We start from the raw sequence: 24333 nt of genomic DNA, 5'->3' as shown, positions 1-24333 counted from the left end.
ATACAATCAAATCACAGAGAACATTGGTGTTTTTATTTGAATATTCAGGGTAAAAATATACATAAAATATAAAATATGTTGGAAGATTTCTTAAAGTATTCAAATTATTGTCTGTAGGAAATTAGCTAAGTGCATACATACATTCATGTTTGGGTTTGTAAATCAATATAATTTAAAGTGAAAACCACAAAAGATCATGACAGGGAACATTTAATCTTGGATTTCACAATAAGTACAAGGTGTTTTTTAGACACTAGTATGTTGTTGTATTTGCTTATCCTTTATAAATCAATTCTTTAAAAGAAATTTGTTGCATGATAAAGACCAAACATAATGCCTTATATACTTACTTGAATTGAATAAAAGCAGCGTGATTTTCAATAAAAATCAGGATGTGGTAGCTTCTTTAAAATGCTAATTTAAACTTACTTATAGGCAAAGGATATTTATCATTAAAAAATTATTTGAGAGAGAGAGAGAGAGAGAGAGAGAGAGAAAGCTGGAGAGGGGCAGAGGAGAGGGGCAATCTCAAGCAGTGAAGAGGCCAATGTAGGGCTCAATCTCAGAGATTTGAGATTATGACCTGAGTTGAAATCAAGAGTCAGTTGTTTAACCTGAGCCATCCAGGTGCCCCTGGACAAAGGACTTTTTTTATGATAGTCACAGAGAGAGAGAGAGAGAGGCAGAGACATAGGCAGAGGGAGAAGCAGGCTCCATGCACCGGGAGCCCGACGTGGGATTCGATCCCGGGTCTCCAGGATCGCGCCCTGGGCCAAAGGCAGGCTCCAAACCGCTGCGCCACTCAGGGATCCCGACAAAGGACTTTTTAAAAAATTAAACAAACATTGCAAAAATGTGTATCATACTGATTAAAAAGAATCTACTTAATAAATTACTGTGCAGAGTCTGATATGAATCTGAAATAATAACATGGAAATTGCAATTAAAAGAACAATTAAAATAACTAATATTTCTTGAGAGCTTAGAAGTGCCAGGTTGAGGCTAAATGTTACAAACATTGAAGTACTATATTCTTATTTCCATTTTAGATTAGTAAACCAGAACACTAGATACTAAATAACTTTTCAAAGGTCACACATTATAAGCTTTAAGGCCAGATTAATTCCAGATCTCTTTGACTGAGAGCCCATTAATTGAATTCTTAACGTACATTATGTGGATTATTACAACTACTTATATAGTTGACCCTTGAACAACAAGGATTTGAACCAGGTCGGTCCACTTACATATGAATTTTTTTTTTTTTTACAGAATAGCACTGTAAATGTATTTTTTCTTCCTTATATTTCTCCTTCTTCTTCTTCGTCTTCATCTTCGTCTTCTTCTCTTTCTTTCTTTCTTTCTTTCTTTCTTTCTTTTTTTGAGAGAGAGAGAGGGAGAGAGAGAGAGAGATTGTGGAGGACCGAGAATCTTAAGCAGGCTCCATGCTCAGTACAGAGCCTAATGTGGGTTTTGATCTCACAACACTGGGATCATGACCTAAGCCAAAATCAAGAGGTGGACATTTAACTGAGCTACTCAGGTGACCCTATTTCTTATGATTTTCTTTTTATTTCTATGATTTTATTTGAAAAGAGGGGGAGAGAAGACATGAGCGAGGGGAGTGGCAGAAGGAGAAGCAGACTTACTGCTGAGCAGGGTTCCTTTCCCATCCAGAATTTTTGTTCTACATCGTACTGTAGCATTCAAACTTTCTACAAGATCCCATGTTGAATGAGTCTATATATGAAATATCAGGAACAGATAAACCCATGGAGACAAAAAAGTGGATCAGTGGCTGCCAAGGGCTAAAGGGAGGTGGCTATCTATCTATCTATCTATCTATCTATCTATCTATCTATCATCATCTATCTATCTATCTATCTATCTATCTATCTATCTATCTATCATCTATCTATCTATCTATCATCTATCTATCTCTCACATTTTTATTCATTAATCTGCCAATGAACACATGGAGTCTCTATATTTGGCTATTGTGGACATTACTGCTAGAAACATTGGGGAGTAGGTGCTCCTTTGGATCACTACATTTTGTTTCTTTGGGGTAAATACCTAGTAGTGCAATTACTGGGTCATAGGGTAGCTCTATTTTTAACTTTTTGAGGAACCTTCATACTTTTTCCAGAGTGGCTATACCTCCTTGCATTTCCCCAGCAGCATAAGAAGGTTCCCCTTTCCCTGCATCCTTGCCAACATGTTGTTTACTGTGTTGTTAATTTTAGTCATTTTAACTGGTGGGAAGTGGTATCTCATTATGGTTTTGATTCATATATCCCTGATGCTGAGTGGTATTGAGAATTTTTGCTTGTGTCCATTGGCCATTTGTGTGTCTTCTTTGGAGAAATGTCTGTTCAGGTCTTCTGCCCATTTCCTGACTGAAGTATCTGTTCTTTGGATGTTGAGTTTGATAAATTCTTATAGATTTCAGTTACTAGCCCTTTATCTGATAAGACATTTGCAAATATTTTCTCCCAGTCTGTAGGTTGTCTTTTGGTTTTAGAAACTGTTTCCTCTGCTGTGCAAAAGCTTTTTATTGTGATGAAGCCCCAATAGTCTTTTTCACTTTTGTTTCCTATGTTTTTGAAGATGTGTCTAGCAAGAAGTCGCTGTGGCTGCAGCCTAAGAAGTTGCTGCCTATGATTTCCTCTAGGATTTTGATGGATTCTTGTCTCATATTTAAGTATTCCAGTCATTGTGTAATTGTTTTTGTGGTGGTGTAAGAGAATGGTCCAGTTTCATTATTTTGCAATGTGGCTGTCCAATTTTCCCAACACCATTTGTTGAAGAGACTGTCATTTTTCCCATCGGAAATTCTTTCCTCCTTTGTGAAAAATTAGTTGGCCATAGAGTTGATGGACGATTTCTGGGTTCTCTATTCTGTTCCATTGATCTATGTGTCTGTTTTTGTTGCCAGTACCATACTGTCTTGATTAGTACAGCTATATTAATTCAGTAGTACAACTTAAAGTCCAGAATCATGATGCCTCCAGCTTTGGTTTTCTTTTTCAACATTCCTTTGACTATTCTGAGTCTTCTGATTCCATACAAATTTTAGGATTATTTGTTCCAGCTCTGTGAAAAATGTTGATGGTAGTTTGATAAGGATTGCATTGAATGAGTAAATTGCTCTGGGTAGCATAGACATTTGAACAATATTTGTTCTTCCAATCCATGAAAATGGAATATTTTTCTATTTCTTTGTGCATTCCTCAATTTCTTTCATGAGTATTCTATATTTTTTAGAGTATAGATCCTTTAACTCTTTGGTTAGGCTTATTAATAAGCATCTTAGGAATTTGGTATAATTGTAAATAGGATTAATTTCTTAATTTCTCTTTCTTCTGTCTCATTGTTATTGTATAGAAATGCAACTGATTTCTGTGTATTGATTTTATATCCTGCCACTTTGGGGAATTCTTGTATGACTTCTAGCAATTTTGGGGTGGAGTCTTTTGGGTTTTCCATGTAAAGCATACTTTGTGAGGAGTGAGAATTTGACTTCTTTGTCAATTTTAATACCTTTTGTTTCTTTTTGTTATCTAATTGCTGAGGTTGGGACTTCTAATACTATGTTGAACAGTGGTGAGAGTGGACATCCCTGTTCCTGACCTTACAGGAAAAGCTCTCAGTTTTTCCCCATTGAGAATAATACTCACTGTGGGCTTTTTGTATGTCTTTTATGATATTGAAGTATGTTCCCTCTATCTCTACATTGTGGAGAATTTTAATCAAGCAAGAATGCTGTGTTTTGTCAAATGCTTTTTCTGCATCTATTGAGAGGATCATATGGTTCTTGTCTTTCTTTCATTAATGTGATGTATCACATTGATTGATTTGTGGATGTCGAACCACCCTTGAAGCCCAGGAATAAATCCCACTTGGTCGTGGTAAATGATCCTTTTAATGTACTATTGGATCCTGTTGGCTAATATCTTGGTGAGAATTTTTGCATCCATGTTGATCAGGGATATTTTTCTGTAATTCTCCTCTCCTTTTTGGTGGGGTGTTTGTCTGGTTTTAGGCTCAAGGTTATGCTCGCCTCGAAGAATGAGTTTGGAAGTTTCCTTTCCATTTCTATTTTTTGAAATAGTTTCAGAAGAATAGGTATTAATTCTTTTAATGTTTGGTAGAATTCCACTGGGAGGTCTTCTAGTCCTGGACTCTTGTTTGTTGGAGACTTAAAAAAAAGAGATTTTATTTATTTAGTCATGAGAGACACACAGAAAGGGGCAGAGACATAGGCAGAGGGAGAAGCAGGCTCTCTGTAGGGATTCCTGATGCAGGACTTGATCCCAGGACCCCAGGACCCCAGGACCCCAGGATCATGCCCTGAACCAAAGGCAGATGCTCAACTACTGAGCCACCCAGGCATTCCTTGTTGGGAGATTTTTGATTACTGCTTCAGTTTCTTCTCTGATTATGGATCTGTTTAGGTTTTCTTTTTATTTTTTAAAAGATTTTATTTATTTATTCATGAAAGACCGAGAGAGAGAGAGAAAGAGGCAGAGACACAGGCAGAGGGAGAAGCAGGCTCCATGCAGAAAGCCTGATGCAGTACTCGATCATGGGACTCTGGGATCATGCCCTGAGCCAAAGGCAGATGCTCAACTGCTGAACCACCCAAGCGTCCCTCTATTTAGGTTTTCTATTTCTTCCTGTTTCAGTTTTGGTAGTTTATATCTTTCTAAAAATACATCCATTTCTTTTAGATTGCATAATTTGTTGCCATATAGTTGCTCAAAATATATTTATATAATTATTTGTATTAATTCATTGTTGATTGTGATCTTTCTTCTTTCATTTATCATTTTATTTATTTGGGTCCATTCTATTTTCTTTTCGATACTTCTGGCTAGGGGTTTATCAATCTTGTTAATGCTTTAAGGGACTAACACCTGGTTTCATTGATCTGTTCTGTTCTTGTGGTTTCTGTATCATTGATTTCTGCTCTAATTTTTGTTATTTTTCTGTTCCTGCTGGATCTAGACTTTATTTGCTGTTCTTTGTCCAGTTCCTTTAGGTGTAAAGTTAGGTTGTATATTTGACACTTTTCTTGTTTCTTGAGAAAGTCTTGTATTGCTATATACTTTCAACTTAGGACCACCTTTGTGCATCCCAAAGACTTGGAAGAGTTCTGTTTTAATTTTCATTTATTTCCATGAATTGTTTAAATTCTTTAATTTCCTGGTTGACCCATTCATTCATTCTTTTTTTTTTAAAAAAAGATTTATTTATTTATTTATCTATCTATTTATTTATTTATTTATGATAGACAGAGAGAAAGAGGCAGAGGAGGGAGAAGCAGGCTCCATGCCCGGAGCCTGACGTAGGACTCGATCCCGGGACTCCAGGATCATGCCCTGGGCCAAAAGCAGGCGCCAAACCGCTGAGCCACCCAGGGATCCCCGCCCCATTCATTCTTTAGTAAGATTGCTCTTTAACCTCCACGTATATGTGGTCCTTTCAAATTTTCTTTTATGTTCAAGTTTTAAAGCATTGTATTCTGAAAAGATGCAGAGAATGATCCCAATCTTTTGGTATCAGTGGAGACTTGATTTGTGACCCTGTATGTGAACTAGTCTAGAGAAAGTTCCCTGTGCACTCAAGAACAATGTGTATTCTGTTGGTTTAGGATGAAATGCTCTGAATATATCTGTGAAGTCCAACTGGTGCAGTGTGTCTTTCAAAGTTCTTGTTTCCTTTTTGATCTTCTGTTTGATCTGTTTTGATCTTCTGTTTAGGTGATCTGTCCATTGCTGTGCAAACAGATTCTTAATTACAGAGAACAAATGTCGTGGTGCTGAGAGAAGGTCATGAGGGAATGGGCAAATAGGGGATGGGGATTAGGAGCTGCAAACTTCCAGTTAAGAAGTAAAGAAGTCATGAGGGTGAGAAGTACACCACAGGGGATACAGTTGTGATACTTTAAGAACCTTGTATGAGGAAGAGATGGCAACGCTTCTCATGGGGAGTGGTGAATAATGTACAGAATTGTCGAAATGCATTGTTGTGCTCCTGAAACTAAATAAGAGAATGATAGGTATACAGACAGAAAGAAAAATCACACATCCGTGGGAAGCTCCTCACTCTCCAGAAGAAGGAAATGAAAGCCCTAGAGGATAGCAGGGGCATTCTCAGTGACAGGCAGCAAATTGTTTGGCAAAAACATCAATAGCTTGTTTTCTGACTGTAAAAACGATACTACTTAAAAGGAAATCAGACAACTCACATAGAGGGGCTCTAGTGCAGACAGGTGTCCAAAGACAGCCCTGTGGTGTTCATTATTGGCAAGTGATATTGGGAGCCCCATGGGGGACTCAATGGCAGGATCCCAGGATCACAACCTGAGCCAAAGGCAGACACTACCAGAGAGCCACCCAGGTGTCCCAGTTTTTATATTTTTAAAAAATGCTGGTAAGTAAGCTATGTCATTGCTAAATAGTCACACAACCCAAGTACAACCAAGATGCCCTCAGAGATGGCTCTGTGACCCTTTCCCATCCTTCCCCTGACCAGTACAGCCAGTCCTAGCAGCAGGCTTCTTGGAGCCATGGCCATGGGCCTCTGGGACCAGAGGGGGAGCATAAGAGAGGAAATGCTGAAGTGGAAAGATGCTAATTCAGTTGCTTTCATTTGACAAATTTACAACTTGACAATGGAACCCATTGCTAGGGTCTGTCCTGGTCCTGGAGAAGCCTGAGTAGGTGAGGGATATTGAGTCACACTGACTTCATGGCAACTTACACCCCTGTGCCAGCCTCCCTTGGGCCCCTAGCCACTGGTCCTGGTCCTGGTCCCAGGATGGGATTTCCCTTCCCTGGTTGAGAGTGATGCCAGGTGTGCCTAGGGGTTGACACTGGGCCCCCTCCCCATGGTAGTACATAGTCACCAGGTTGCCATCCCTCTCCATTCAGCCCATAGCTAAATCCCTGGGTGTCTCATGGGCATCCCCAAATTCCCTGAAGTAAGACAACCCTACCTCAAGGTGGTTTTGCTCGGTCCTTCCACTTGAAGAACACCCCAGCAATGTCCTCAGCTATTAGAGCTGACACCCTAGAGTGTTCCTTCCTCTTGCCCTGAGAGACAACCCATCACCACTGTCACTCACTTGTTCCTCCAGAATACCCTTGGACATCCTGGGCCAAACTGCCATGACCTTCACTTCTGAGGGATCTCTGTGCTTTCAGATACAACTGGAGCTATGTGTCAGGGGCTGACAAGTGATCCACACAACTTGCAGGCCTGACTGCCTGACTTCTATCCTTGCTGGACTTTGGGGTCTCTCAGGAGCATAGGAGACTTTGGGGGGACTTTGATGGGAGGGCCTCCCAAGGGATAGAGGGGCTCCAGGGAGACAGGGGGAACTTAGGGGGATGTGGGGACTTCTGAGAGATGAGGTGGTGCTCCAAAAAGACAGGGTGCTCCTAGAGGGATGATGGAGGTTCAGGGGGTATCTCCCAGGAGATGTCAGGTTGCTTCTAGAGGGAGGAAGACCCCCTGGGGAACAAGCATGGATCTAGGCGGCAGGATGGCTCCCAGGAGGTGAGGGGTGGTTCAGGGAAATGAGGAGATTTAAAGAGATAGTGGGGGGCTCCAAGAGGGTAGCACTATGCCTCAGAAGGCTACAAGGGTACCAAGAGGAAGCCTGTGGAGGGTGCTACAGGATCCAACCCAATCAGGCCCCCAACCAGGATGCCACCCTTGGCTCTGCCTCCATCCCCACTTCCTTCCCATCCTAAGTGAGGGGACTGCTATGATCCCCACATGGCACCATGAGGTGCCCTTCATCACAGCAATGCTGCACTTACAATTGGAGTGGTTTACCTGTGGGATGAAAACCCAGGCAAGGGCAGCTGAGAGTAGATCTGAGTTTGGTTGGAACTGTAAATCAGTATAATGTTTCTTACGTATTGGTGTCATGAATGCCTCCAGTAAATCCTTGTGTCCTGAACAGAAAATTTATTGCCTTTTCTGGCCTTCTTCCTAAGACAGTAGGCTAGTGCCAACTTCAGCCTGGATACTACCAGGTGGCTACTGTGAGTTGCTAACCCTAAATCAATATCTTCTAAAGGCAAAGATAATGTGATTCATATCTATGTCTCAGAAATACCTATTTCTGGGCCTCCCAAGGGCTTGGAGTATAATCCCAAGTACAGGGTGCATTATGTAATCTTGAAAAGAAAAAGGTGGTCCCATATCTTGAGATGGTGAAGAGAGGCTCAAGTCAATACCTTGTTGAGAATCAAAGCTAGCACAGGGTAAAAACAATATACACATACCTGTTAAATTGCTACCAAGACAGTGAGGAACCATGAGGGTAAGACTCACAGGAGGCTCAGCCCAAGAGATAAATCTGCTCATTCAGAGGACAACAGCCAAGAGGCTGACCAGAACTTTCTCCAGAGTCCTAGGGATTGAGATAAGAATGGACTTGAGGGTCTGTGCTGAGAAAGGTGGGTGCTGGAGGGGTGGGGAAGACTGCCCTGACCATCTCTCTCATCCGGAACCTCTTGGTGGATAAATATGACCCCACCATCGAGGTGAGCTGTGCTGCTCCTGTCCCTAGCCCTGAATCCTGATATGGGTTTGTCTTCTGTATGCTTTGTAAGAGGGTGTCCCCTCCTTGTGGGACCTGGGATGGGCAGGAAAGTTGCCTGGGACTGGCTGGTGGTTTGACTGTGCTATTCTAGAGAGATGGGGGTAGTTCCTTAGCACTGTTCTCTTGCAGGATTCTTATTGGAAGCAAGTGGTAATCGCTGGTGAGACGTGCCTACTGGGCCTTGGGAAATGGTGGGCCAGGAGGAGTATAGTTCCATGTGGGACAAGTATAGGTGCACTGGAGAAGGTTTCTTCTGTGTGTTTACATCAAAAACACCAAGTTCTTTGAGAACATCCTCCAGTATGGGTGAGCTGCTTCTGGGATCTTGGGGGCTTCCCTGACCCTCTGTGTTTCTGTGTCTCTCTGTCAGGGTTCTGGATGCAGCCATGCTTGCAGCCCACTGACTGGCTCTGACCTTCTTCCTCACAGGGTGCAGATCAAGCAAGTGAAGAACTCCAATGATGTACCCATGGTACTGGTAGGGAACAAGTGTGACCTGACTGTGCACCACGGGGTCCTGGCAGGCCTAGGGTCTCTCCACAGCTATGGCATTCTCTACATTGAGACCTCTTTCGACATGTACCAGGTGAATGGGCTCCCCACCCCACAGCTAGCTAAGGACCTACTCCTGCTAGGAAACAGTGCTTATTGCCCCCTCTCCCCTGACATGGGCAGGCATGCTCTGGCTCCACTTCCAGGACCCTCTGGGACTCTATGAGACCCCCGTGACCCAGCAGCCCCTAGCTCTGTAAGTGTCCACAGATGGCAAGGCAGGAAAGGTCTGGGCTGACACAGCTCTAGAAAGAGGCTGAGGTTCGTGAAAGGGCTGCCCTGAGTCCAAAGGTGACCCTGGGGTTGTGGCCTCTCTGCCCACAGAGAGCTCTATGGGTCCTTGCTGGTACTGCCCTCTTAATATTCTGTTGGGGACAAGGGGGTTAGGTCAGATAGGAGGGGGACACAAGATGTTCAGCCTGGGAGTCAGACTTAAGGTTCACCCTTCGGGGACTTCCTGAGAAGCAAGTTGCCTGATGGGGGTAGCCCTGGGGCTGCAGGATGAGCAAAGGGTAGCTACCCGTGTGGAAGTCAGGGTCGGGGAGAGGCTGGGATTCTTCATGAGCTTGAGGCAGGGTTCCCTCGGTCCCCACCCCTGCCAGGCTCTCAGGCAGAGTCCCACTGCCAGCCAGCCCCTTCTTGTTGGGCTTGGAGGCTGCCTTCTACACAGTGGTGCAAAAGATCTGGCGGCATGAGGTGTGAAAGTTGAGCCCACCTGACGAAGATGGGCAGGCTGCATGAGCTGCAGGCCTGCTCTCTTGACAACTGTGGACACTGTGACATGCCTTGCTTGCCCTCTGGGCCCTAGGAGCACAAGCACAGGGCATGGAGGGCACATGCTGGGAGGAGGCATGACCCAAGAGAGGAGGAGGGGGAGGAGGAAGCAAGCACCTTTGGAGGCCAGCCAGCCCAGGTTCCCTGGACAGTGACCACAGACCTCCCAGGATGCTTTGCACAGACTGTTGTGAAGTGACACCACTGGCACCCTGGCTGTCACTCTCCTTCCAGCCCCATCCTGGCCCACTGGGCACTGGCTGAGTGATAGTAAATTGACAGTCTTGTCCTGGAATTTGGCCAAGATTGGAAGGCACAGGGGACCCTCAGCTTAGTCTGCCTGAAGGCTCTTCTGCAGGGGCACCTGGCAGGGGCTGGTCATGCAGCCTGGACCGTGCCACCCTCTTCCTTTCTGGGTATCTGTCCGGGGCTTCCTGCACAGAGCTCTGGGCATTGCAGGAACAGGCTGGCTTCTCATTTTGGCACAGAAACACTTTATTGAACTTTCAACAGCAAAAAGAGGCTCTGAGCCAAGGATGTGTGTGTTCCGCTTGGGAGGGAAACCTTCTCCTTGAGGGGACGTTGAAATCACATGGGGGCCTGGGTGCTAGAGTCCCCCATCTTGGAATCTTTGGCTGACTCTGGGTGGCATCACATTTCCTGAGTTTGGGGTCCCTGAGAAGCAGTTGCTAAGGATGGCAGAGTGATGGGCCCAGGCTGCCAGGTCCACACCTCCCAGCAACTTTAGGCCTGACCTGGGGCTGCAACTTTTAGGTTCCTGAGCAGGCCTCTAAATGTCTGTCCCATTGGTGCCAGGTGACTGACTGTAAGATAACCCAGCATCTGAAGGAACTGGCCCCTTGTGTGGGTGAGGGTGGGGCCACCTGCCTGCTCATGTTACCCCTTCCTTGGTATGATCTATTGCTCCCAGTCAAATTGCTTAGGACAGGGTTGATCCAAGTCAAAGACATGGATGTATGGGGCATGCTCAGAGTGCACATCCAGGCTTGGGCCAGAATCCAGGACTCACAAGGGCCATGGGGGCTCGGTCCCAACAGTCAGTCTTCATTCTGGTTGTTGGGGGGGAGGGGACTCCTGTCATCTCTGTCCCTGCAGAGCCTGGGGCCACGCCAGGCCTTTCTGGCTCAAGCACTTGTGGCTTATGTGGGGGGTGCTTCATGAGAGGGGCATGAGCTGCAGTGACCACAGGGCAGGAGAGGTGTCCTGGGCCCTACAGCTCCATCTTTAGTGGGCGGTGTGGAGCTCCTCCTGGGAGTCCCTGGGCCAGGTCTGTTGTGTGCACCCTGGGGTGGCCCAAGGTGGTGCTGAAGGGAAAGGGACCCAACATTCTGGCTTCAACCTACATGTATCCTCCTGGTTCACTGGGAGGGTTGGGAGGGAATTCCATCACTGTGGAGGCAGCCAGGCCAGTGAGGGGTCCTGAGTTGATGGCAGACAGGCCAGAACCTGAGCCGCTGGGGCTTTCGGACACAGGTATGCAGCCTTGGGCTCTGTGAAGCAGAACCCTAAGCAGGGCCCATGGGGTCTCAGCATAGGCTAAAGACTCCCATCTGCCCATAGGCCCTGGCACCCTCCCTGGCTGCATCAGACTCTCCCCACAATCAGTGGTAACATGCCCTGAGAGGACCCCAGGCTGGTTGCAGAATGGGCCAAGGGCTTGTCCACACCCTCGGACAAGCTGGGGGAACTGAGGCTGAGACAGAGGGGCCCTAGGACCCCCTCAAAGAGGCTTCTGAGCTTCACCAGGATGGGTCTCAGCTGCAAGCCTCAGCCTTAGAGGTCCAGGGCCTGGTCTGACTCTGGAGGGTGGCACTAAGCTCTGTTCCCAGGGGGCAGGGAGTGGGTCAGGGACCAGGTCTCCTTGGATGGCCTTACCCAGTCAACGAAACACTGAAAGAACCACTTGGCAGTGTAAATGCCAGTGCACATCTGTTTCTCATCCTGACCAAATGGGAGGAGGTGTCGAGGACCCACCCAGTGACCAAAAACCTCCGTGTGCCAGGACCACATGGAGCCAAGAGGATACACTTCCCAGGGCCCTGCTTCAACGGTGCCCCTGGGGCCAGCAGAAGAAATAACAAAACAGACTCTTGCCAGCTGCAGAAGGGTCTGCACACCCCCTACCCCTGCCCCGGGCCATGGGGACAGTGCCTCTGGGGTGCTTCTACTTACCATGTGCTTCTTAAGCTTTGGGAGTGCTTTTCCTTGAATGTGGCTATGATAGGCCTGGAACCTCAGCGGTTTGGGGAACCCTGGAATGAAGAAGCCTGAGAAGGCCCAGGCCTCCCAACAATCAGAGTCTTCTCCCCCACTAGGTAGGGGGTGAATCCTGGCAGTTGCCTCCTCTCCCATGCTCTGACTTAAGTGTGTGTCCATGCCCTCCTGAGCCAGGGCTAGAAATGTTCCCCCTGAGAGCAGGACTCTCTTCTAGGCCTGAGGAGACAGGGGCAGAGGACCCACCTCACAAAGACCCAGATGGGTTGTGCCCTGTGCTGAGGACAAGACCTGTGTGACCCAGCACCCTCTTTTCTGCAGTGGCTGTGGTGGGAGCAAGGGGTCCCCAGCACTAAGGGACAGCCTCCAGAGTGGGGCAGCCGATGTGTGCTCAACCATCATCTCCTGTGCATGGAGTTAGGCTGTGGGCACACAGGAGTGGGAGACCAGAGCTGCCACCAGGACGTCGTCTGGCTGTGAGCTTGCAGAATGCCTGGGTGGGCATACAGTCAGCCAGACAGGAGACTGAAGGACCACCTGGGATACAAGAATGGTCCACAAATGGTGGGACTGTTGGCCATGGGTACAGGAACTTGAAGGCAACCTGGGGAGGAAGTGTCTTATGCCAGTTCAGAGGTGGACTGGGTGGGGGTCCCTGCCTGCCTGGGGTGACTCTCCTGAGCTCCAAGGGTGACTCTCCTGAGCTCCAAGTCCAGTCCAGTGGCCTGGACTACCATACATGGCATGCCTCTCGTTGGTTATCAGCTAGGCCAACATCCAGAAAGCATCCTCCTCACTCAAGAACATCAGCAGGATGGCCACAATCTGGTTCCTGCCCCGGCAGTAGCCCACCTCCTGCAAGAGCCACACTTACGTGGAAGGTGGCCATCTAAAGTCGTGGAGTTTGGAGTAGTGGGAACTTTCCTCCCTGCCCAGTTACTAATTAGTAGTAGGGTCCTTCAGGATCCAGACCCAAGTTTTATGACAACAGCGATGCAGTCTCAGGCCTCAAGGACTCAGGGGCTGTCCCTCCCCAGCAGTGAGGTCTGCACCCCAGCCCCTCCTCCTTAGTCTTAGAGAGCCCTTCTCTTGCCTCTCTGAGACATTGGGAGCTGGTGTCCTTAACTAGTACATCATGTTTGGTCATAAATGCTCAAGACAATGATACCCAAGGGGTAACCTGCCTGGTGACAGGGATACTCACAGTGTTGTACATGGAATAGACCGAGAGAACATGGAACAGGGTTTGCTGTCTAGGAAAGGGGACAGGAAGGTGATTTTGCTCTTGTCTGGCCAACCCAGACATCATGAGGCCAGTGAGGCCAAGAAACCAGCCACACAGGCCCTGCAATGTTCAGGGCACCTCACTGTACAATGTTTTGTTTTGTTTTTTTTTTTTTTTTGGGGGGGGGATCAGGTCTACACACAATAAGATGCAGATACTCAGTGTGATGGATGTTTATTTTTATTTTTTTTTCTATTTGTCTCCATTAAAGCTCACACTGTGGGATGTGCAGCTCCTGGATTTTACCCATCCAGCCCCAGAGCAGCTGCTCCACCCTGAGCCTCCCCTTTGTAGCTAGGCATTCCCCTCTGCACCCGCTTGTGGTAGCCCCTGATTCTTCTCCTCTTCATGATCTGGCTTGTTCCAGATGTCCAGATGTTCCAGATGTCCTGTGAATGCAACCATACACGAGTCTGGCTTCCTTCACCAAGCACATCACACCCATGGCATCGAGTGCATGGATAGCTCATTCCTGAATTGTATCTGTTTTATGGATTACCAGTGTTTGTTCATCTAAGAGCATCTTGATTGTCTCCAGATTTGAGCCATTGTGAATAAAGCAGGGAACATCCATGCAGGTTTTATACAGATAAATGTTTTCAAATCATTTGGGTCAATATCTATGAGCACCACTGGGGCCTATCACGAGGCTCCATTCAGCTTTGTAAGAAGCCACCAGATTGCCTTCCAGCATGGCTGCATGACCCAGGTCCTGCTGCCCCACGGGCATGCCAACACCAGGTGCCGCCTGTCAGCCTTTCTGACAGGTGTGGGCTGGTAATGTGCTAGTGACAGACCCCGCACAGAGTTCCATCCCCTGCGTCCGTCCACCTGCACCCCAACCTGTGTGGACACACACTGCATTCCTTTCCCTTCCGCTCTGTCCCAGCATCATCAAGGTCTCCACTGGCACCTGGGGACTCAACATGAAACCTGAGTTTCTGATGATAAAAGATTGTCTAGAGAGCCTCCAGGAGGTGCCATTACTGGCTGCAAACTAAGCGTGTGCACTAAATCCTTGCAGGGTGGTGATCATGTCATGGGCATGCATACCAAGGGGATACCCATTTTTACCTTTTTAAAATTTAAATTCAATTAATGAACATACAGTACATTATAGTTTCAGAAGTAGAATTCGGTGATTCATCATATATAACACCCAGTGCTCATGTCATCACATGCTGTCTTCAATGCTCATCACCCAGTTATCCCATCCCCCAACCCCTGCCCTGAGCAACCCTCAGCTTGGTCCCTATAGTTAAGAGTCTCTTATGGTTTAAATCCCTCTCCGATTCTGTCTTGTTTTATTTTTACCTCCCTCCCCCTCTGCTCATCTGTTTTGTTTCTTAAATGCCACATATGAGTAGACTTATATGGTAACTGCCTTCTCTGATTGACTTATATCCCTTAGCATAAGCATAATACCTTTAGTTCCATCCATGTTGTTGCAAATGGCAAGATTTCTTTCATATATATATGTATATATATATCATATCTTCTTTATCCTTTCATTTATCAATGGACATCTGGGATCTTTTCACGGTTTGGCTATAGTGGACATTGTTGGTATAAACATTGGAGTGTAGGTGCCCCTCCGTGGAATCGCTATTCTCTAAAATGCATATGGAGATGTCCACAGATAAGGTAGACCCGAGGTCCCTGGTTTGCTGTGACACCCTTGAGGCTGGGGAAGCATGGGATGAGCACAGAACCCTGGGCTGGACCTGGTGACGGCATTGGGGCGTTCATCATACTATTTCTCTTTACCAATGATGGAAGTTGTCCAAAATAAAATGGAAAAAATATCAGATATATATATAAAAACACCAAGAGTGAGTGTTACTTATTCTGACCCTTCTGACCCTCATTTGGTTCATGTGTATCCTTGTCCAGCCTCGTCTGTGTTGCCTGGCCCCTGTCTCCCATTAGTGTCCCCTACCCATGGCCCCCACCCTCTGCTCTTCACGTGGCCAGATCTACATAACCCTTTGCGGTTCGGCTCACAAAGCAATGCCAGGAGCGCCTCTCCCCACCACAGGGGTCTGTCTAGGACTGGGGCACCAGCCTGTTCCCTGAGCTTGCCCTTGGGGAGGCTGCTCCCTGGAATCTGTCCTCAGGGCAATGGTCCACCTCAGGGCACTGGGAGAGGAGAACTCTTAGGTTCTCTGTTCCTGACACCCACCTGAGTCCTACAGCCCCCCAAGGTGGAGTGTGGCAGGGAGATGGGTGGGGCTGTCAGGGCTGAGAGGCACCAGGAGAGGTCTGGGGCCCTCCAGGTCTCTGAGGCACCTGACTTCACCCCCCTTCCATGGGTTCCCCCTAAGCTCCTGAAAAGGCCTCATCTGAGGGTCATGCCTCTCCCACATGTGGAAGGGCCCTACCTCATATTTCCTTCCCTTTGTTCTCTGACTTTACCTTCTCAGTGTCCAGCAGGCAGGACTTAACCTGACCTCGCACCTGCAGAGGGACCCCTTTGTAGATGCTTCCATGCATCTATAGGAAAGAAGGCAGTGCTGGTGAGACAGGCCCAGGGTGGTATCAGAGAGCCGATGGAGCATGAGGCATCTAGAAATTTCTGGCCTTCTGCTCCATGGTGTTACTGGAGAGGCTGGTCTACCTAGTACTGGGCCTTGTCTCCCACAAGGACGAGGGGACTGTGGCTCTTACCTGATGCTACCTCTGGTGCCCCTTGGGCCTGGGGGGTGGCTTTGGCTCTGGCATCAGACTCCCCAGGCAAGGGGATACTTCTGGGGGTGGAGGGAGGGTGTGTTGGGCAGCAATGGGCTGCCCTCCCTATCCCCCCAATGGGACAGAGTGTCCTCCCTCCGTGGGCACCCAGAGCCCCACCTTCTTGCTGTGCTGGTATGTGTCCCATTTGCACAGCATCTTCACCTGCTTGTCTGCTCTCCAGGTCTCCTGGCATTTTTTGCTGCAAAATGAGAAGTAGAGGCAGTAGATAAGCTGCCAGCTATTTCAGATTGATGCTCCATGTAGTGTCCAGCCACCCTTTGGGCCCTTAATGTGAACAAACTCACAGCGCTTCTCACACTGGCCCTGGCTCCCCGTCTCAAGGTGTGTTCCTGGCAGCACATGTAGCCCTGGGACAGGGGGGTTTGGTGAAATCCCCCTTGGGACAGCTTTGGGCACTGGGTCTGGAGAAACCTAGCCCCATGTCCAGCGACCACATCCAGCCCTGTAGCAGATCAGACTATTACCTTTGCCTCATGGGGGCTGGGGCCAGGCAGCTCCTTTTCCCTGGAAGGCAAGAGAAGCAGAGCCCTGAGGACTGGGTCCCTGACCCCCTGGCCCACAAGTCTTAGCCCAGGACACTTGGGAGAAGAGGGCTGACCCCAGGGAGGGCAGGGGCTTCCAGGTGCCTGTGGGTCATCCAGGGGCAGCATTCTGTGTGGGAGTCTGAGAAAGTTTGTTGCTGGCAAGTGGGGTAGGAGGCGCCCCCACAGCCATCCCCAGGAGGTGACCTGTCACTGTCCTAGAGTGCGCCAGCCTGAGAGCTGTCAGTATAGACTGGTTGCACCCTGTGATCGTCCAGCTGATGTCCCCACACCTTCACAGGGCCTCAGTGTCTAGTGTCCAGCCTGCCTCTCCCTGCAACCTGCCATCATCCCTGCTGTGTGTGCTGTGACTTCACCCTTGTTTTATGTCAGGACATCTCTGTTACCCCTTGTCTTGTCAGAATTCCTGAGCATGACACACCCCTGGCCCATCCAAATGGACACTTGTCCCTGGGTGGTGAGCAGTGACCAAGGGTCCTGGGAGCAGCCCAGTTGGCCTCTATCAAGTCTCCAGCCTCTGTGAGGTTCTTGTGGTTGCATCAGCCCAGCAGCCACCTTCCCTCCCTCCCACTGTTCTATCCACCGTCCCATGTGCCCTCCCCAGGGCAGACTCTTCCCCTTCTTCCCTCCTCCTGTCCATGCTGGTTGTCCCTTCCCTCTGCTCTGCACCCTCCCTCCCTGACCTTGTCTTATAGCTGAACTTCCTGCAGTCCCACAGAAGCCTTTGGAGCTATGGAGGCCCTTGCCTTGAGGGTGTCAGTGGGGAGCATCAGTCCCATCTTGCTCCAGACCAGACTGTCCTCCTACAGAAAGGACGTCATGTCCCAGAGCCCCTCACCCTCTGGAGCCTGCTGAACTGACTGGATCCACCCTCTGAGTACAGAAGGCACACATATGGCCCTCCCCAAAGCAGGCCTTGAGGCCACACCTCTGAGTGTAGAGGTGCCCGGCCCAAGGCCCAGCTCTATTCCTGCCCACTTCCGGGTTTGCCTCCTGGGTCTCGCAGCCCTAGGCTAGCACAGACTCTGGCCCTCAGCGGGCTCCAGGGGATGAGGGCCTGACCTGGTGAGATGGGTCCTGCCTCCAGAGAGGCATTCCTGTAAGTGGAGACCACCCCCCTGAGATGTGATGAAGGGGGGTCTAGATGACTCACTGCAGAAAACCATGATGGTCAGTGACCCTGCACAGCGAGAGGTCAGCATCTTCCTGAGGTTCCATTGGAGACCCTGCTTGGTGTGCCTGAAACAGAGGGGGCCCCCACAGCAGGGATACCTCAGAGCCAAGGACATAGGTGAAAAGAGGGAGCAGAATGGCTCCTCACTCCCCTGAATCCTGAGGGAGCCCAGGACCCTCTGAAAATGGTATAGCATGAGAGCACAGGACCTATCTGTCCAGGGGGAGTGCCTGACAGCCTGTCAATGGTGACAGCCTGGAAGGACCGAGGTTATACGTCGAGTGAAAGAAGTCAGGTAGATAGAAAAAGACAGATACTGTATGCTTTCACTCATATGTGGGATCTGAAAAAACAAAACAAAGGAACCAAGGAAAAATCAAACAGACTCTTCAATACAGAGAACAAACGTGGTGGTGGCAGAGCAGAGGCTGTGGGGGGCACGGCAGATAGGGGACGGGGATTCAGAGCCGCAGACTTCCAGGTATTAAGTCACGAGGATGAAAAGAACAGAATAGGGAATACAGTTAGTGAAAATGTCAGAACCTCATCAGGGAACAGATGGCGGCACTTCTCATGGGGAGCACCGAGTAATGTACAGATTGGTCTAATCGGTTGTTGTACTCCTGAAACTAAACAATAGGGAAAAATACACACAGAATGCATCCACGTCAGTGGGAAGCTTCTTACTTCCTAGAAATAGGAAATGAGAGCCCTTAGAGGGGAGCAGGGGCATTCTTAGTGACAGGCAGCAAATTGTTTGGCAAAAAACATTCATAGGTTGTTTTCTGACTGTAAAAACACTACTGCTTAAAAAGAAATCAGACAACTCACATACAGGGGCTCCAGTGCAGACAGGCATCGCAAGACAGCCCGGTGCTGTCCATGGTGCGTTCTTAGTGGCACGTGAGTTTGGGGTACGATAAGCTGAACATGAATGAAAGAGGACACTGTGAGCCTATTGAAGGAGTCAGAGATTTCAGGGAATGGCAGGAATCAATAAAATGAAAGGGGCCCAGGAAAATGAGCTTCAGCATTACAGGAGAAAAACATGAGACAATAGGAAAGACAATCCCCCAGCAGATAGTGGTCTGAGGCAGAGGCTCTGCATGTAAGCGCGACCCTCACACTGTGGGCTGGAGATGCAGTGGTGCTCTGTGGCCCCTCGGAGGTTCCCGCACAGACCCACGGACTCTGTGGGGGGAGCCAGCAGTAAACACAAAGGCTGTCAAGGTTTAAACAGCAGAATCCTGCTGTTTAGATGGATAGTAATGTCAATGAATTCTTGAGCACATCACGGCAGATAACCTGTGTGTACAACATGAACCCCAAACAGCCTGGATCTTAGTTGACACTAAACTGAAACACAGGAAACAGTGTGAGTCCATGGCTGGAATTTTGCTGCCTCCAACCTGTTTGAAAGAAAACCATAGGCCCCAAATGGAGTCATTTATGCTAGGTCATGTCACCACACTGGGGCTCAAGACCTCATCTAACCAGTTCTGAAACTCTCCCAGAAATGGAGTCTCTTACTGGTCAGTACCAGGGAGGTCATATGTCACACAGTCCTTCTCAGTGTGGAAGGAAGGAAGACGGAAGGAAGGAAGATGGAGGGAAGGAAGGAAGGAAGGAAGGAAGGAAGGAAGGAAGGAAGGAAGGAAGGAAGGAAGGAAGATGAAGTGGTTCACCCAATTAGCCCCTTTGTCCCCAAACTGCACACATGCCTTCATTTGACAAATTTTACAATTTGTGACAATGGAACCCATTGCTAGGGTCTGTCCTGGTGCCTGGAGAAGCCTGAGCAGGTGAGGGATATTGAGCCACACTAGCTTCATGGCAACTTAACCCCCTGTGCCAGCCTCCCTTGGGCCCCCAGCCGCTGGTCCTGGCCCCAGGATGAGCTTTCCCTTCCCTGGTTGACAGTGATGCCAGGTGTGCCCAGGGGTCGGCGCTGGGCCCCCTCCCCATGGTAGTACATAGTCACCAGGTTGCCATCCCTCTCCATTCAGCCTATAGCTAAATCCCTGGGTGTCTCATGGGCATCCCTAAATTCCCTAAAGTAAGACAACCCTACCTCAAGGTGGTTTTGCTTGGTTCTCCCACTTGGTGAACACTCCAGCAATGTCCTCAGCTACTATAGCTGACACCCTAGAGTGTTCCTTCCTCTTGCCCTGAGAGACAACCCATCACCACTGTCACTCACTTGCTCCTCCAAAATACCCTTGGACATCCTGGGCCAAACTGCCATGACCTTCACTTCTGAGGGATCCCCGTGCTTTCAGATATCACTGGAGGTGTATATCAGGCGCTGACAGGTGGTCTGCAGGACTTGGGAAGCCCCAGTCTACGCCTGCCTGGCGGCTTCTCAGCGCCAGCCTTGGCCTGGGTGGCCCTCTTGGTCACTCCCTCCAGAGTCCCAGGCTTTGAAGCACCCTGCTGGCCACCACGGTCTCCATACAGACAGATCTGCATCCACCTGCACCCCAGCTTGTCTGAGCGCCCACTGCATTCCCATTCCTCCCGCTCAGCCACGCCCCCTCCCCCATTAGGGTCTCCATCCGCGCACAGAGGCACAACCCAAAACCTGGGCTTCTGATGAGAACAGACCATCCAGAGAACCTCCATGCCCAGGGAGGCACCAACACTCGCTGTAGACTAAGGGATGCACTAAATCCTTGCCGGGTGGTGATGGTGTCCTGGGCACGAATACCAAGGGGATCCCCTTTTTCTATAGCTCACGTGGAGATGTCCACAGATAAAGTAGACCCGAGGTCCCTGGTTTGCTGTGACACCCTTGAGGCTGGGGAAGCATGGGATGAGCACAGAACCCTGGGCTGGACCTGGTGACGGCATTGGGGCGTTCATCATACTATTTCTCTTTACCAATGATGGAAATTGTCCAAAACAAAATGGAAAAAAAATCAGATATATATATAAAAACACCAAGAGTGAGTGTTACTTATTCTGACCCTTCTGACCCTCATTTGGTCCATGTGTATCCTTGTCCAGCCTCGTCTGTGTTGCCTGGCCCCCGTCTCCCAGTAGTGTCCCCTACCCACGGCCCACGCCCCTCTGCTCTTCACGTGGCCAGATCTACGTAACCCTTTGCGGTTCGGCTCACTAAGCGATGCCAGGAGCGCCTCCCCCCACCATGGCCTCAGACCCCAGCCTGGGCACGTGGTAGTCCAGAGCACTTCTACCATGTGGCAGTAATTTTTTGCTGCTGCCTTTCCCTGCTCTCCTCAGAGACCCTGCACTCCCCACTCTGAGGTCCCCTGTGCCTCCCCTGGGCCCGACGGGGCTCCCCTGCCCCCCACCCCGCCCGAGGACCCTGCTTGCCCAGCAGCCTCACCTCCAGCATAGCGGTCCCAGAATACGATGTGGCTGCGGAAGGTCGGGGTCACATCCAGGCTGATCTGCTTTACGCACTAGGGGAAGAGCTTGACCTGCCCCTTCATTTTCTGTGGGCCGAACTGGGGAGGAGGAGCCAGGTCAGGAGCACAGGACCCCTAACTGCCACCAACTGCCATCCTAGCAGGGGGCAGTTAGCTGCCACGTGAGTGTGTTCTGCGGGAACCTCCTTCCTTCCCTTGCGTCTGAAGCCAGGGATGGTCACAAGTGCCCATGACAAGTGCCCTGACGCCCACATCAGGGCTCCTGCTCAGCAGCCCTGGGTGGGGAGGGGCCTCGGGAAGGTCAGCCTGAGGCTGCTCCTCTCCCCACCACAGGGGTCTGTCTAGGATTGGGGCGCCAGCCTGTTTCCTGAGCTTGCCCTTGGGGAGGCTGCTCCCTGCAGTCTGCCCACTTCAGGGCACTGGGGGAGGTGGGGAGGGGGCGCTGGGCCTCTTCTCCCTCCTGACCCCTGCCTCAGCCCTACAGCCAGCAAGACGAGGTGTGGCAGCGTCCAGTTATCCTCCCTGTCGCATCCCCATCCACGAGCTCATTCTGCTTCACCAAGCAGGAATCTGGCACCAGCCCACCTGGTTGGTTCCCACTCCGGGTCGGTGAGGGGAGGGCTTCTGGGGCTCCAAGCCTGTCCAGGGTGTCCGGTCCCATAACCCTAATACTAAGCCTGTCCTGGAGGAACACAGAGCCCCACAGCCCCAACACCCTCCATTCCAAGCTCCTGTACCTGAAAGAAAAAAAAGTATCCTTGGGGCTCAGCATAGAGCTGATATGTGTGTTTCCCATTTTTTTTTTTAAGATCTTGTGTATTCATGAGAGACAGAGAAAGAGGCAGAGACATAGGCAGAGGGAGAAGCAGGCTTCCTGCAAGGAGCTGGATGTGGGAGTTGATCCCAGATCCCAGGATTAGCCCTGTGCCAAAGGCAAATGCTCAACTGCTGAGCCACCCAGGTGTCCCTGTGTTTCTTGGTTTTAAGTTTTGTTTCCTTCTATTGAGGAAACTGTCAACTTCTGCATGGTTTCCTGTACCCAGCCAACTTCCTAGATTCTAGGAATCTATTCTGATTCTGATTCATAGGAGTTTGCATAATGCCATGAGATTTCCAAGTGCAGAATCATATCACTTGTGGGGGAAGCTCGCTTTTTTTTTTCTTTTATCCTGTGTAAAACTTATTTTCTTGCCTGATTTTATTAGCTAATACTATCAAAACTATTAGAGTATCAAGGATAATAGCAAACATTTCTGTTTCTGTCTTCCCTATTTTAGGGGAAGTGGCCTCAGCATTACATGATCCCTCATGATATTTGCTGATTTTCTTACAAAGTTTTTTAAACATTTTTTTTCTTACATTACTTATGATTTTGTTCACAATTTATATGTAACTGCTGGATTTTATTCTTTGGCTTTCTAGAATCTGCTGATGTCCTCAAGTGGCTCTCCCCTGTGAAAGGATATTGTGATATTTCTGACTCACAGGCCAGTTCAGGTGTGTATGACCCAGTCGCCAGGGATCACTCATTCTAAATGCCTCTGGAGAGGTGTCTAGCAAGAAGTTGCTGTGGCGGAGGTCAAAGAGGTTTCTGCCTATTTTCTCCTGCAGGATTTTGATGGATTCCTGTCCCACATTTAGGTCGTTCAGTCATTTTGAGTTTATTTTTGTGTGTAGTGTAAGAGAATGGTCCAGTTTCATTCTTATGCATGTGGCTGTCCAATTCCCAACACCATTTGTCTTTTTTCCATTGGATATTGTTTCCTCATTTGTCAAAGACGAGTTGACCATAGAGTTGAGGGCCCATTTCTGGGTTCTCTATTCTGTTCCATTGATCTATGTGCCTGTCTTTGTGTCAGTACCACACTGTCTTGATGAGTACAGCCTTACTACTTCAGTAGTACAACTTGAAATCCAGAATTGTGACGCCTCCAGCTTTGGTTTCCTTTTTTTTTAAATTTATTTTTTATTGGTGTTCAATTTACTAACATACAGAATAACCCCCAGTGCCCGTCACCCATTCACTCCCACCCCCCGCCCTCCTCCCCTTCTACCACCCCTAGTTCGTTTCCCAGAGTTAGCAGTCTTTACGTTCTGTCTCCCTTTCTGATATTTCCCACACATTTCTTCTCCCTTCCCTTATATTCCCTTTCACTATTATTTATATTCCCCAAATGAATGAGAACATATAATGTTTGTCCTTCTCTGACTGGCTTACTTCACTCAGCATAATACCCTCCAGTTCCATCCACGTTGAAGCAAATGGTGGGTATTTGTCATTTCTAATAGCTGAGTAATATTCCATTGTATACATAAACCACATCTTTATACATTCATCTTTCGTTGGACACCGAGGCTCCTTCCACAGTTTGGCTATCGTGGCCATTGCTGCTATAAACATCGGGGTGCAGGTGACCCGGCGTTTCATTGCATTTGTATCTTTGGGGTAAATCCCCAACAGTGCAATTGCTGGGTCATAGGGCAGGTCTATTTTTAACTCTTTGAGGAACCTCCACACAGTTTTCCAGAGTGGCTGCACCAGTTCACATTCCCACCAACAGTGTATGAGGGTTCCCTTTTCTCCGCATCCTCTCCAACATTTGTTGTTTCCTGCCTTGTTAATTTTCCCCATTCTCACTGGTGTGAGGTGGTATCTCATGGTGGTTTTGATTTGTATTTCCCTGATGGCAAGTGATGCAGAGCATTTTCTCATGTGCATGTTGGCCATGTGTATGTCTTCCTCTGTGAGATTTCTGTTCATGTCTTTTGCCCATTTCATGATTGGATTGTTTGTTTCTTTGGTGTTGAGTTTAATAAGTTCTTTATAGATCTTGGACACTAGCCCTTTATCTGATATGTCATTTGCAAATATCTTCTCCCATTCTGTAGGTTGTCTTTGAGTTTTGTTGACTGTATCCTTTGCTGTGCGAAAGCTTCTTATCTTGATGAAGTCCCAATAGTTCATTTTTGCTTTTGTTTCTTTTGCCTTCGTGGATGTATCTTGC

At 48.5% G+C, this 24333-nt stretch overlaps 2 protein-coding genes and 1 pseudogene across 10 annotated transcripts in view; 2 read left to right on the top strand and 1 right to left on the bottom strand.

Annotated features, from left to right (window-relative positions):
• Nucleotides 1–8335: 8335 nt before the first annotated feature.
• Nucleotides 8336–12664, top strand: LOC106557512 (annotated as a pseudogene).
• A 963-nt stretch (nucleotides 12665–13627) lies between these two features.
• LOC102152502 (ubiquitin carboxyl-terminal hydrolase 6-like) lies at nucleotides 13628–21734 on the bottom strand. 9 transcript variants are annotated; one of them, XM_038576790.1, is made up of 7 exons: nucleotides 21286–21713; nucleotides 18772–18860; nucleotides 17916–18001; nucleotides 16685–16724; nucleotides 16317–16398; nucleotides 15885–15962; nucleotides 13628–13858 (listed from the first exon to the last, which is right to left on the bottom strand). In XM_038576790.1, exons 1-7 carry the CDS (start codon nucleotides 21292–21294, stop codon nucleotides 13712–13714), a joined length of 531 nt encoding a protein of 176 aa, XP_038432718.1. In that variant the 5' UTR covers nucleotides 21295–21713; the 3' UTR covers nucleotides 13628–13711. The 9 variants fall into 9 exon arrangements, with proteins under 9 accessions (XP_038432718.1, XP_038432720.1, XP_038432713.1 ...); XM_038576792.1 differs by having other exon boundaries at nucleotides 18768–18860; nucleotides 21286–21700; XM_038576785.1 differs by lacking the exon at nucleotides 21286–21713 and adding an exon at nucleotides 20903–21179.
• The window catches only part of LOC100683403 (NKG2-A/NKG2-B type II integral membrane protein-like), a 62829-nt gene continuing 60014 nt past the window's right edge, over nucleotides 21519–24333 (top strand). Inside the window, exons 1-3 of the mRNA XM_038576784.1 lie at nucleotides 21519–21628; nucleotides 21813–21933; nucleotides 22751–22825. Of these exons, the coding sequence (XP_038432712.1) occupies nucleotides 21542–21628; nucleotides 21813–21933; nucleotides 22751–22825 (283 nt within the window). The 5' untranslated portion in view covers nucleotides 21519–21541. The remainder of the gene's footprint in view (nucleotides 21629–21812; nucleotides 21934–22750; nucleotides 22826–24333) is intronic.

The sequence above is a fragment of the Canis lupus genome, chromosome 27 (assembly GCF_011100685.1).
Source record: "Canis lupus familiaris isolate Mischka breed German Shepherd chromosome 27, alternate assembly UU_Cfam_GSD_1.0, whole genome shotgun sequence".
Taxonomy (NCBI): domain Eukaryota; kingdom Metazoa; phylum Chordata; class Mammalia; order Carnivora; family Canidae; genus Canis; species Canis lupus.
This window is presented reverse-complemented; position numbering and strand designations above follow the sequence as displayed.

What these genes read in the sequence shown, in the direction of transcription:
- LOC102152502 (XM_038576785.1), bottom strand. Translation starts at nt 21,136, where the DNA reads ATGGTAGAAGTGCTCTGGACTACCACGTGCCCAGGCTGGGGTCTGAGG. An exon ending in ACCAAATGAGGGTCAGAAGG is followed by an intron (nt 18,861 to 20,902) that starts GTCAGAATAAGT and finishes ATTCATGTTCAG; the next exon opens with CTTATCGTACCCCAAACTCA. An exon ending in CTGTCTGCACTGGAGCCCCT is followed by an intron (nt 18,002 to 18,771) that starts GTATGTGAGTTG and finishes CCTCTGTTTCAG; the next exon opens with GCACACCAAGCAGGGTCTCC.